General features: G+C 38.3%; 2 protein-coding genes and 1 long non-coding RNA gene across 4 annotated transcripts; 2 read left to right on the top strand and 1 right to left on the bottom strand.

The window, feature by feature from the left end:
- Positions 1 to 449: 449 nt before the first annotated feature.
- LOC103519729 (peripheral plasma membrane protein CASK) lies at positions 450 to 7,676 on the top strand (the record flags this gene model as incomplete). 2 transcript variants are annotated; one of them, XM_026831120.1, is given in 7 exon segments in its annotated part: positions 450 to 588; positions 1,545 to 1,664; positions 2,452 to 2,562; positions 4,438 to 4,545; positions 5,008 to 5,183; positions 6,019 to 6,099; positions 7,431 to 7,676. In XM_026831120.1, coding segments are annotated over 7 exon segments (834 nt in total), but the record flags the coding sequence as incomplete, so codon positions are not given.
- LOC113471744 lies at positions 6,682 to 7,340 on the top strand. The gene is made up of 2 exons (XR_003394326.1): positions 6,682 to 6,998; positions 7,084 to 7,340. It is a non-coding gene; the product is annotated as an uncharacterized LOC113471744 (long non-coding RNA).
- A 4,017-nt stretch (positions 7,677 to 11,693) lies between the features above and the next one.
- On the bottom strand, positions 11,694 to 13,992 carry LOC103519726 (choline O-acetyltransferase-like). The gene is made up of 3 exons (XM_026831119.1): positions 13,776 to 13,992; positions 12,781 to 12,814; positions 11,694 to 12,447 (listed from the first exon to the last, which is right to left on the bottom strand). Exons 1-3 carry the CDS (start codon positions 13,883 to 13,885, stop codon positions 12,223 to 12,225), a joined length of 369 nt encoding a protein of 122 aa, XP_026686920.1. The 5' UTR covers positions 13,886 to 13,992; the 3' UTR covers positions 11,694 to 12,222.
- Between the last annotated feature and the right edge of the window lie 40 nt (positions 13,993 to 14,032).

The following is a 14,032-nucleotide window of genomic DNA, read 5'->3' as shown; positions in this document are numbered from 1 at the left end:
GCTATTTTCAACACTAAACTTAATGCTACTTCCAATAACCCAACTTTCCTTCCAAAATTTCGTTGTAAACAGGGTGAACCAAGTTTCATTCTCATGTAGGTGTTGTAGCATAGTTAATCTAAGGCGACACACGTTACACCGCAGCATAGACCTTTCTGGCGACCATAACATGTGTGACCCGATGGTAACGCTTAGTTAATCTAAGGCGACACACGTTACACCGCAGCATAGACCTTTCTGGCGACCATAACATGTGTGACCCGATGGTAACGCTCTCTCTTTCCGTGCAGAAGGTCCATGTTCAATTCCTCAAGTGTACAAGAATTTACAACATAAAGACAATTGAGATTTATTTAATTTGAAAAATTTGATTTGTGAAGCTTATTATCCAAATAATTATTTGCATTTATTTTTAAGAATTTATAACGGTATGTTCCGTAATGTTTCAGATTATTAGCAAAGACGATCACAACTGGTGGCAGGCCCGGAAAGATAACGTGGCAGGTTCGGCAGGTCTGATCCCTTCTCCAGAGCTTCAGGAGTGGCGAACGGCCTGCTCTACCATTGATAAAACCAAACACGAACAAGGTATCTATTCTTCTTTTTCTTTGCCTTTTTCCGTGTACAGACGGGGTCAGCGTTTTTCGTCAGCCTCTCAATCAGCCCTATTTAGGGTGATTGCTTTGGGCTGACTTTTGGTTTTGGCTACAAATTTTACGAGTGAATGGCCTTCGCACTCAACCTGCTATTTCTTTAGCGAGGGAAATTCAGGCTGGTATACTCCCTATTTAAAGTCCCCCAGCCAGACTATGGTCCCGTGTACAGACGGGGGACGGGGTCAGTTTTTTCGTACCCTTCGTACCAAGGTGTACAGATCCCCATTAATTTGATTAAATTCATACCAATCGTGTATTCTTTTGGCTAATATCTACAGCCCTTTGCCCCGTACTTCAATACAAATAATACCTAATTATGTTTTGTTGATATAGAGGAAGTGTTCAGTATCTATCTAAAACGTTCCATTCTAGAGTCTACAAAGAACATAGGTGCTCTCTTTAACTTTGTTCTAGCTTTCAAAGAACAAACTACATATTGTTCTTGATAACTCTCTCATAAATTTATATTGAAAGAAAATTGCTCTTATTCTTTAATCATGAAGTTATATCTTGTCTGACTTGCCCATGGGTAATAGCTTCTAGATAATTAGATGTTAGAGCTTCCCATAGCTCCTTGCTTCATAAATTACAGAAGATTTTGAAATGCAGTTTCAGGTTGTGTCTTTTTTTTTCGTATTATAATCATATCTATTTCTAGCTCGGACCCTACAGCAACAGTAGGTAATACCAGAAGGATTATAATACATAATGAAATAATTCATGTTTCTATGGATGACCCTAAAGTACTAATGCCGTTTTAGTTAAGTATGAAACTCCTATTTTCGTTTGGTGTTGGAACTGTCATAATTTCAACAATGACTCTTTCGCTTATTCCATTGACCTTTTCTTTATTCCATTTCTATTCTTATCTTTTGTTTTCTGTTCCAGTCAATTGCTCAATTTTCGGAAGAAAAAAGAAACTGTATAAAGATAAATACCTGGCCAAGCACAACGCAGTGTTTGACCAGTTAGATCTAGTCACGTATGAGGAAGTAGTCAAATTACCTTGTAAGTACTATTCTACTCTCTTGTAGATAGAAAAGTGGTCAAAAAACATTCCTTTCGAAATGTGAGCTGATTTCTATGCTAATTCTACACAAAGTGTATGACCAATATGACTATATACCAGGGGTCCACTGCTTTGAGTGTTCTAGTGAACCATCACTAGAAAAGTGTACAGGGATGAATTCGTAACTCTTGTAAATTGTATAAACTACATAACTGTAAATATAAGAAAATAATTACGCGTATGTAATGTAATACAAAGAATTTCGTCAAATGTTCTCAAGGAATATACATTATCTCGTACAAAAGATCAACATGTCAACAATGCGAATAAGAAAGAAACTCTTGTAAATTATTCCATACAAAGAATTCGTATACAAATAAGGGTGATAAACTACTGTTCTCGTCTCTATTGAACAAATATTTAAATGTTCACTTGAGGTAATGGCCTGATAAGAAGAGGGAATAGGGGAGGGGGAACAAGATGTATGATGTGTGTCACTATTTGCAACATTTCCACCACAACAAATTTATTATGTGACACCCACAAATGTTTGGAATACCAACATTAATCTGAGCTTGCCGGAAATAAGATAAATGTCAAAATGAGGAAGGAAGAGAGAGAATGGAAGGACAAAGAAGAGGATTCAATAGGTTGCGAAAACAAATGATATTGGGAGACATTTGCTAGCTCTAGGCAAGGACTTGATCATAATACTTAACAGTAGATTGTGTATTATCGAATATGGCAACCATCGGAAATGTGCTAATGTTAATGCTTTGGTTTCAGCATTCAAGAGGAAAACTCTGGTGCTTCTGGGTGCTCATGGTGTGGGAAGGCGACACATCAAGAATACCCTCATCAACAAATTCCCCGATAAATACGCCTACCCTGTGCCACGTAAGTCAATTCACTCCTGTTCTAACATAAAGTAGTGTTAACAGTCTAGGCCCGCAAGTCCAGCAATAGATATGTAAAGTTCGATAAGAGCAAAGTTTGGTAAAAGTTCAACAAACATGGCCTGTGGTTATTTACCTCCCTTCAATATTCTTCAACGCTAATTATTCATTTAAAACCACAACGGCCGCTCTACTTATAATACCTACATTTTATTTTTACAAAACAAAATACTTTCATAAATAACCATAAAAAAGTTTGGACTAACTTGTTAAAAGTAATAATGTGTTGATACCTAATATATTGAATAAAAAAATATATAAAGATATAAAAAAATACCCAATGAATTTATGAAAGCTAAACCCCCTGTTGATTTATAAGAGTTTTTTGTGCTCCATTTGAAAAGAGATACCTACCTTGGTGCAGATAAATCAGTTAGGACGCTATTACTTTCAGTTTTTGCAGCACCATCTTTATCAAAGTTTTATTCATGGACCATTTCTTCGTTTTACTATCTGCCATCTCTTCCTCCATAGTTTCCATATTGATGCTCCCTCCTCTGTACTCCGCCTCTCTTCTCAAAATGTTCTATGAACAGAAAAGGTATCAATGTTGGAATTTGCTCTCGATAGAATATTATTACCTCCCTACTCGTATCTATATCTCGAACTATATGCTGGTTTTTATTTTCAATTTTATTACAAACTATGTCAAAACCTTGGAATCAATATTGAAACAAGTAAATTGTGAATTTATAGTTAATGGTAAAACTTTGTACTTTATCACCCGCCCTCCTACCCATCCTAGCTTTTCCCATCCGTTCTTTTATTTTCCTTTTCATTTCCCCTCTCTCCTCGGCTGTCCCGATTTTGTTTTCCTGTGTGTTCTCCCCTTGCACCGCCCTCCTGTACCTATATTTTTCCCATAAAAACGTGTCCTTGAATAAGTGACCCATATCACATCTCACATGCATGTACTGAGGGATTTTGTCCCTGATGATTCTTGGCGTCGAAATTTGATATGCAGGGTTGTCGCTTTAGATGGTAAACACGAAGGGTTGCAGGGATGTAAAGAGCTTACTTTCAACCGGTGTATTTGTTCGTCGTCTTCTAAAAAGATCATACGAGTATACACAAGGTTTTCATTTTCTTCCAGACTTTTTCAAATTAGTGTAACAAAAGTTGAAATTAATATTCATAGGGTTGTAGGTTCTAGCTTTCACAACAAAATTTGAATATTTAAAATAAATTACATGTTATGTACTTTAGTAGGTATATGCCAAACAAATAAAATAAGTACTAAGACTGCTAATAAAAGAGTCACATAGGTTTTATCTTGTTTTTGGTAGTTCATGATGGCAAACAATTTTAATGCTTGGTGGACAAGTTGGTTGTTACGATACATATTCTTGTAATGAGTAACTGAACCTATTAGTACCTACTTCAAACTCCCTTGTGGGTGTTCATTAGATGTAGCACAAAAGTTCATAACAAGTTTATTTCTTATAATGTAATACTCATTAAAGTTATGACCATGACTTCAGTTGAGTGGTAACTAAAGTCGAAACACAACACTTAGTAATAAACCATTACACAGTGCAAATCTAATGCTTTACGCAAAGAATGAGTCTGTGTGTACTTGTTGCTTTTCTTTGTTTAATGTGTCATTTCAACAACAGTAACATGGGTTAACGTGTTAACGAGCATACCCCCTTTTTCTGAGTTTGGTTACCTTTGTATGTTACAAAAACCCGGTTTAATTCTATCGCTTTTACTAATTGATTTTATTCGTATAATTATGATATGTATGACCTTTTGTTGGTATTACACAGAAGTGATAAGTGCATTATGACAATACATATTATGTTTTGTTTTGCAGATACAACGAGATCACCACGATCTGATGAAGAAAACGGTCGAGCTTACTATTTTATCAGCCATGATGAAATGATGAGCGACATAGCCGCTAACCAATACTTGGAGTATGGTAAGTCAATACTTACCCATCCTAGCCAGAGACACATTGTTTCTTGCCGAAAACCTGTGGTCAACAGTTGAGTGCCAATCCGTAAACAATTGAAGATGTTAATTTTTGTTTAAATGATGAGCGACATAGCCGCTAACCAATACTTGGAGTATGGTAAGTCAATACTTACCCATCCTAGCCAGAGACACATTGTTTCTTGAAAACCTGTGGTCAACAGTTGAGTGCCAATCCGTAAACAATTGAAGATGTTAATTTTTGTTTAGACACGTACTGTCCGCACTCGGTTATTTCTCCCTTGAGGCAAAAGATTTCATTTCTGTATTTAAGTTGCTGCATCCACTTGTGAAAATAGCTACAACACAATTCCTCTAATTTAATGAATGTGTTTGCCAGATGACCTACACTACATTCCCCAATCCCCAACCCCCAAAGATGAAAATTGACTTTTTGTTTCTATTCCAGGCACTCACGAAGACGCCATGTATGGGACCAAATTAGAAACCATAAGACGAATTCATCAGGAAGGAAAGATCGCGATCTTGGACGTTGAGCCTCAGGCACTCAAAATTCTGCGTACAGGGGAGTTCTCACCATTTGTTGTGTTCATAGCGGCCCCTCAGCTGCAAAACCTGTCTGATGTAAGTAGCAAACCAAAACCAAGTTTCGACTTTGTAATCTGGAATCCCGGGTTCAATTCTGAAAATTTTGAATATTCAAATTGCATTGTATTTCATGACTTGGCCTTAACTCATGACTCTCATGAGAAAAGGGAGTAACTGTTGGTAAAAATTCATACCAATCGTGTATTCTTTTGGCTAATATCTACAGCCCTTTGCCCCGTACTTCAATACAAATAATACCTAATTATGTTTTGTAAAAATTTTGAATATTCAAATTGCATTGTATTTCATGACTTGGCCTTAACTCATGACTCTCATGAGAAAAGGGAGTAACTGTTGGTGGTTCAATTCTGAAAATTTTGAATATTCAAATTGCATTGTATTTCATGACTTGGCCTTAACTCATGACTCTCATGAGAAAAGGGAGTAGCTGTTGGTAAATGAGAATTTTAATCGACGAAACCAACTCGGAGCATTAAAGCTATGTGACGTGATAAGTGGCAGAAGAATCAAGTTTTTATATACTTACTCTTTATGGTCTCAAAAACAACTGTTGGTAAATGAGTATTTTAATCGACGAAACCAACTCGGAGCATTAAAGTTATGTGACATGATAAGTGGCAGAAGAATCAAGTTTTTATATACTTACTCTTTATGGTCTCAAAAACGACCCTGATTCCATTGCTGTCCTGATGCGTTTCTTAAAGTGAAATACAATCCAAAGCTATACTAGTAATGTTTTTTAACAACTTCCTGAAATAACTGTAGGCCACCTTATTTATTTGCCGCAAATGCCTATGTAGCTAAATTGTGTAAAAATAAAATAAATGAAAAAATTCTTTCTGGTCCACAGTATGACGGGTCTCTGGAAAAGCTAGCCAAGGAGTCGGACATTCTCAAGTCTGCCTACGAGCACTTCTTCGATCTCACCGTGGTCAACAACGACATCGAAGAGACAATTGGGATTCTTGAGAAGGCCATTGAAGAGCTTCACACGACTCCCCAGTGGATACCCGTCTCCTGGGTGTATTGACTGTGAGGTCAATGAACTCTGCCTCCGAGGTCAAGCGTCATATCACACCTGTGCTGCTCCTCTAGCTCTTGTGGTGGGGGATGAGAGTATCCCATGGGGTGACCAGTAATCCCCGGTTGGTATCAGCTTAACCCCATACACAAGAAGCCCAATCTGAGGCTTAGGTGTAGGGGCTAGACAACCCTAAAGGATGGGTTTGGGTTAAGCTTCTACGAATCCCGGTTGGGTTAAACAGGGAAACTTTCCAAGAGTCTGAAAATACGAACTTTCCCCCATCAATTTTCAAAAATTTGAACAAAATTTCCCCTTTCAAATGGCTCCACAAGTCATAGGACATTACAGACTTTTCGAATTTAAAGTATCGTGTACCTATATCCCAACCTTACCGGTGACTGATTTTTTCAACTATACGGAATAACGGGATCCTTCAGAAGTAATAATTTGCGATACATATTAATTTATATGGTAAACTGACATTAAACAGGGAAACTTTCCAAGAGTCTGAAAATACGAACTTTCCCCCATCAATTTTCAAAAATTTGAACAAAATTTCCCCTTTCAAATCCCCACAAGTCATAGGACATTACAGACTTTTCGAATTTAAAGTATCGTGTACACTGTACCTATATCCCAACCTTACCGGTGACTGATTTTTTCAACTATACGGAATAACGGGATCCTTCAGAAGTATCTAATAATTTGCGATACATATTAATTTATATGGTAAACTGACTTCGGGCACTGGTCACCCCCACACAGATTATCCAGGGCTAACGGATTATCATGTGCCTAGCTCATAGGTTAAGGATTACATTATGGGCTACTTTTTTTGGCTGATATGGAAAAAAATGCAAAGTAACGGATTATCATGTGCCTAGCTCATAGGTTAAGGATTACATTATGGGCTACTTTTTTTGGCTGATATGGAAAAAAATGCAAAGTAAAATTGATGCTTCCTCTTCACAAGCCTAGTAGATGCGTCGATTGCAAAGATAACTGGGGAAGCTATGTTAGCTATGCTTTATTTTGCAATTTTTTTTGCATGGAGCTGTATGGTATTCCACCTATTGATTTAAATTGACCCTAAGGGCAAGGGAAATCTAGACCCTTGACAAGTGGAGCCTCATTAGGTTTTGATTGACTACTGCTTGTACTCAAAGCATTTACAAAAGCTAGCCAAGGAGTCGGACATTCTCAAGTCTGCCTACGAGCACTTCTTCGATCTCACCGTGGTCAACAACGACATCGAAGAGACGATTGGGATTCTTGAGAAGGCCATTGAAGAGCTTCACACGACACCCCAGTGGATACCCGTCTCCTGGGTGTATTGACTGTGAGGTCAATGAACTCTGCCTCCGAGGTCAAGCGTCATATCACACCTGTGCTGCTCCTCTAGCTCTTGTGGTGGGGGATGAGAGTATCCCATGGGGTGACCAGTAATCCCCGGCTGGTATCAGCTTAATCCCATACACAAGAAGCCCCATCTGAGGGTTAGGTGTAGGGGCTAGACAACCCTAAAGGATGGGTTTGGGTTAAGCTTCTAAATTCTACACAAAGTGTATGACCAATATGACTATATACCAGGGGTCCACTGCTTTGAGTGTTCTAGTGAACCATCACTAGAAAAGTGTAAGGGATGAATTCGTAACTCTTGTAAATTGTATAAACTACATAACTGTAAATGTAAGAAAATAATTACGCGTATGTAATGTAATACAAAGAATTTCGTCAAATGTTCTCAAGGAATATACATTATCTCGTACAAAAGATCAACATAACAATGCGAATAAGAAAGAAACTCTTGTAAATTATTCCATACAAAGAATTCGTATACAAATAAGGGTGATAAACTACTGTTCTCGTCTCTATTGAACAAATATTTAAATGTTCACTTGAGGTAATGGCCTGATAAGAAGAGGGAATAGGGGAGGGGGAACAAGATGTATGATGTGTGTCACTATTTGCAACATTTCCACCACAACAAATTTATTATGTGACACCCACAAATGTTTGGAATACCAACATTAATCTGAGCTTGCCGGAAATAAGATAAATGTCAAAATGAGGAAGGAAGATTCTACACAAAGTGTATGACCAATATGACTATATACCAGGGGTCCACTGCTTTGAGTGTTCTAGTGAACCATCACTAGAAAAGTGTACAGAGATGAATTCGTAACTCTTGTAAATTGTATAAACTACATAACTGTAAATATAAGAAAATAATTACGCGTATGTAATGTAATACAAAGAATTTCGTCAAATGTTCTCAAGGAATATCTCGTACAAAAGATCAACATGTCAACAATGCGAATAAGAAAGAAACTCTTGTAAATTATTCCATACAAAGAATTCGTTTACAAATAAGGGTGATAAACTACTGTTCTCGTCTCTATTGAACAAATATTTAAATGTTCACTTGAGGTAATGGCCTGATAAGAAGAGGGAATAGGGGAGGGGGAACAAGATGTATGATGTGTGTCACTATTTGCAACATTTCCACCTCAACAAATTTATTATGTGACACCCACAAATGTTTGGAATACCAACATTAATCTGAGCTTGCCGGAAATTATAAGATAAATGTCAAAATGAGGAAGGAAAAACTTTCAACCTCAAAAAGTTTGAACTTTAATCGACTCAAATTTAAACAATAATCTCCTTCCTACCTATTCTAGCGAATCTCAATAAAGTAAACAAAATTGCTCTCAGAAAAACTTCCAAAAAAAGCTTAGCACAAAACGTCTGAAGATGTTCCCTCCAAACTGTGAAAATGAAATGAAAAAGCCTAAGCTCCCAGGCACCAGAACCTTTCCTCTAAAATCCAAACCCTATTTGTAGTGGATTGTATGTAGGGGTGTATAAACAAACACTTATGTTTTCTAATGTATCCGGAGTGAAGAGATTTTTAAAATTCATTACCCTTACTCAATTCCCACAACACTGAACCAACTGAGAGGGGATGATGTAGTGGGAAGATTAATTGTTTTAACTAGGAATGAATTCCGTGAAGCTTTTTGTCCCCAGTGATGGTTGGATCTCCCATGACGATGCATAAATCTAGGTCTGTTTGTTATGACCCTCCTCTCATTAGTTAATTGGCTGAGGATGGGTTTTTGACCATCGCGTTCCGCTTTACCTAACATTGAAATTAATGGGATATTATGAGGGAACTGTTTGCTTTTGGATAATAATTACGCTTCAATATGGTGCGCGCTCTGCTTCATTCGAATGAAAATTGTTTTTATTGCTCAAGTAATCGTGAAACCTAGAGAGAGGAGAATTACAATGGTAATTAAAGAGTTAAGGCATTCGATGGAGTAGGGTACGAAATTTAATGTGAAAAGTGACCTTGTTATATGATCAACAGTGGGGCTCTAGACCTAGGAGGTCTCATAACTTGGGATATCTGCCCTGGACAGAAGCTAACAAGGTAAACGTTATGAACTGAATCAAGTCTCATGGCCCCCGAAAACCGGACCTGTGGCCATATTTCATAAGAAATTGTCTTATTTATTTATTTAGAATCTTCATCTTTATTGGTTAATTCAATGTGCACAAATACAATACATCACAAAAAAGGGCGAAATTATTGTCTGGGGCAATCTCTACCATTTAACCCTTATAATATGTCATCAATATCGGTTAAACCGTTTGAGAGTTATCGTGACTGCCTAAAAGTAGCTACAAGCTAAAAGAAAAATCGTCGAATCAGAACTTGAAACTCACTTTCTCCTAAACAGATAAACTTCGTTCTTGGAAAGGCTGGCTTTCTCCCATTCAGCTATTCTCATTCTCTCTTCGATTTCGAGACTATAAGCCCTCCTAAACTTCCTGAAGGAAAAGGAGGAAATTAGAGGGAAATAGAGAGCCAGGAAAGATATAATGATATATGTAGAGGTGGTGGCGAGGCTTTTTACACCGACCATCAAATGATGGACCGATTATGTCAAATCAAATCAAATGAAATATTTTTATTGTGATAAAATACAAACAAGTTAGTATCTTAATATTACTTGGCGGAAAATTATGTATGTAAGGCCTCCTAAATTCATTAAATTTCCAGGTGCCTACTCTGTCCCAATGGTTTCACGACATGTCCCCATTCTACATGTGTTGTCTGTGGCAACATGAGCAAGCCGTGGGCTGTGAAACATTCCGCTTCGAACGGCGTCCCTCCCAGGATTGTGTCGCTTACCAAGCTCCCAGTGTGGGTGAGTAACAAATCCTTCATACATTTTATTTTAATTCTATATTTACTTTTTTAATTACCCATAGGGGCCATAAGTCATAAACGTTATAACTTGTTTTGTATTTAAAGGACATTTCATTGGATCGCATGAGCATTTGGATAGTATTCGGGTGCCATTTGGACTAAGAAGCTCTCTCTTTCTTAAAAAAAAAAGTTTTCACCGCCGTTTTTATTTTGTGCTAATTTAACAACTGATACATTTGATCTCCTGTGGTCTGTATTGTAGTATTCCCATTCCGTAGTACGTTCGACGTCTCTCATCTGGGCTATAGCAAGCAAGCACGTTATTATTTTAAGAAAAATCAAATAATGATGCCCTGAAGAAAAAAAAAACATACTCGATATTGTGAGCAGCACGTTTTTATGTTAAATTAAAATAAATTTAATTTAATTTTATTCTATCATGAAAAAAAAAGCACGTTTTCACCGGACCGACCAACCATGCTTCCAAATTCTTTTAATGTACTCCCTAAGCTCACAACAAACTTGTCTATTAAAGGTGCCTGAATTTGGTCATCATCTGTTTTGGGTTCAACGTTACTGTATAACTGAGCTAAGTTTTTTGTATAACTGCTGCTAACTGTCAAGTCACTGTATAACTGCTAAGAGGTATAGTGACGAAGATTATACCTCCATTCGGCGACGACAAGCTACCACTACCAGCCTCCTCACAAACCTCACTCAGCCAGGGTGGGGCTGAGAAAAGCCAGCAGCACGCATCTGCCCAAATGAGCACCTATCCGGATACCAACTTTGCGCAACGTTTCTTAACTTCAGTGAATCATTGGGAATTGATCAATTGATGTATTCATCGTGCTATCGCCGCGCCGCTGGCAGCACTTCGGTTTATGGACAATGTTTCCAAATTGCATCACCTTCATTTCCTTTCCTTTCAGTCTCATTGGATCAGAGCAGCAGTGTTGCTACGATAAGAATGACTATCTCGTGTTATCCTATGATCAACAGTGTTGCCAAATTTCATCACCTTCTTGACGATCTCGAGTATACATTCAATGGCAAAGGAGAATTCGTCCTGGTTCATGCAGATACAGAGAAGCAGAAGTTCGATGTTCAGGCAAGATTTGAACAACTTGGCAACAATGTGTACGGTCCCATACGAGCTACACAGCTTACTTCCATTGTGGGTGAGTAATAAAGGTCTTTTTTAGGGGTTTAATGCCACTTGTATAACCGTTAAGATCTTTAGTGACGTGAGTTTTATCCTCTATTCCATTAAGGAACATGTAATGATATGTGCAGGTAAGTACAGCCTTGATATAGGTTTAATTAATAATGTTATTGTTAATTCAGTGGACTTTCATTCTTGAAACTTTCATGTCATTAGTTTTTTTACTTTCTATTGACCCTGACAGAACATCATCATATTCTACAACAACCTCCTGAAACAATCTCTCCCAATATATCTTATGGTGTTAACAGCTTCTTCGAAACATACCTAGTGATTTTTTGATGTTTTCGGTGGTCACAAACCCGGCCATTTGGACCCATGTACCTAATCGTTAGCTAGATACTAGCCGACAAATAGACAAGAAATTTTGAAAAATTCAGCAAAATCAGATGAAGACCTCTGGGACCTTTGCATATGACAAAGAGTTGCGGACAGACCATCTCAAGTTGGTTATTCAAATAGCTTACAGCCTTCACGGCAAACCACTTCTTACTTCCTGGAGAGAATTGTCATCATTGGCATTGGAGTCCTACTTCCGGTATTAGAGATCATTCAAATCAGACTTCCCCTAGAGACCCTCCTTCTACTTCCTATTCTCAGTAGAAATCTTCCTACTCTCCACAAGGTTCCCAATGGCTGACAAGCTTTCATCCAGACTGGTGGCAAATTTGGCGGCACTGGTGGTCAGACAGGATTTAAAGGCGGACACACAGAACACGATGGTCGCCTCACGAGGATTATAGGAACACCCGTAGCCATCTGGTACCACTGGGCCGTAGCCCATGAAACTGTCCGACTTACACGCCACCTGTGGCAGAAATAAGGAACTAGTGTTATTACAGTGCTCAACAGATTGGACTAACTCAGTCCTATTCTAGAAGAATAAACAAGATAGGTTAGGTAGGTATTTACTTTCGATTACTTCTTTTTTTTTTTTAATATTAACGGGGATTTTACACTCCAATCGGCAACAAGATATCCGCTTCTTCATTTTAATTACCTCACAAAGCCCAAATAGGGCCAAGAAAAGCCAACAGCACGCAACTGCCCAAATGGTCACCCATCCGGATACTAACCACGCGCAACATCGATTAACTTCAGTGACCCATTGGGACCGACCTATTTCCAAAGAGGACTATACCTGACTGGTAGACAGTTTGAAGTAGTTGCTCAGCGTTGACATGATTTCAGCCTTAGTTCTCGTGTATATTTCTCGTACTACACACCCTCTAAATCTCTGAAAATCTAATCTTCTACTACTACTACTACTACTACTACTACTACTACTACTACTACTACTACTACTACATCGCACCAAAGAGTGTGAAACCTTCACTTTCGCGATGGAAATTGGAATACTTTAAAATAGGAACTGATTAAAATTTTGAAAAAAAAAAAAAAAAAAAAAAAAAAAAAAATACATACATACATATCTCACCAAATAATATGTGAGTAATGAGTATGCACCTCATCATTTCTTTGCCATTTTAGATTTAGTTCGTTGAGGAAAAACGGCGGCTCTTTACGAAGACCAATATCGCCGCGAATAACTGTCAGCACGCCACCCTCTGAACCTGACGATATGAGAGAGAACGAAATCCGAGCAGAAAACGAAACCCGAGCCTACCCGAGTTAATTCTATTCCATGACCTCTCCTAGTCTGAGTGGGGTCGGAAAAAGCTAGCAGCACGCGATTGCCCAGATGGTCATCCATCCGGATATCCACCACTACGTTGCTTAACTTCAGTGATCTATTGGGAACTGGTGCATTCAACGCTCTATCGCCACGTCCGATGCCGCTGCCTAATGAATGATTTAAATGGCTCAGAGAAGATTCTTAAAGTTAAGGAACTCCTTTCTGAATTGCGATACCTAATGATCTTATCTCTCATTCTCCTCTGCCAGCCTAGTTAGCTTGGTTGGTAGTGCGTCTACCTTGTAAGCGCTAGGCCGTGGGTTCGATTCCCGCCCGGGGCGGATTTTATCCTGATGGGATAATGTTCGTTCTCGAAACGGCTGGCTTTTTCCTATCCTGTCTTCCTTCTCTCTTCGATTTTGGGACGATAAGACCTTAGCAGTTATAGTTCCCTCTGTCAAACCTCTTGAAAAAAAAAATCATTATCCTCGTTGCTCAGCTTGTAAGCCTCGTCCTGGAATAGTTCACATGGGATGTTATGTTCGAGAGCAGTCTGTCTAAGTCCAAGTAGATGTAGATCAATCCCTTCTCCCTGGATGTTCTCGGTCATGATTTGGGTTTGCTTCTTGATTGCAGCATCGAATAGGTCTAGCTTTTTCTTGTCCTAAAAATAACAATAAGTACAATAATTGATTAATACCTAACTCGGTAGGTGAAAAGAAAACCAATAGCTAGGTAGGTACCTAAATGTCATGAA

The sequence above is a fragment of the Diaphorina citri genome, unplaced genomic scaffold, assembly GCF_000475195.1.
Source record: "Diaphorina citri unplaced genomic scaffold, Diaci psyllid genome assembly version 1.1 scaffold2911, whole genome shotgun sequence".
In the NCBI taxonomy this organism is placed as follows: domain Eukaryota; kingdom Metazoa; phylum Arthropoda; class Insecta; order Hemiptera; family Psyllidae; genus Diaphorina; species Diaphorina citri.
Note: the sequence above shows the minus strand (reverse complement) of the source record. Positions and strands in the feature narration are given on the sequence as shown.

Excerpts from the sequence above, each read along its gene's own strand:
- LOC103519726 (XM_026831119.1), bottom strand. The coding sequence starts at position 13,885 with ATGACCGAGAACATCCAGGGAGAAGGGATTGATCTACATCTACTTGGA. Across the intron at positions 12,815-13,775 it reads TTCCAGGACGAGGCTTACAA|GCTGAGCAACTACTTCAAAC; the intron begins GCTGAGCAACGA and ends AATCATGTCAAC. Across the intron at positions 12,448-12,780 it reads TCAAACTGTCTACCAGTCAG|GTGGCGTGTAAGTCGGACAG; the intron begins GTATAGTCCTCT and ends TTTCTGCCACAG.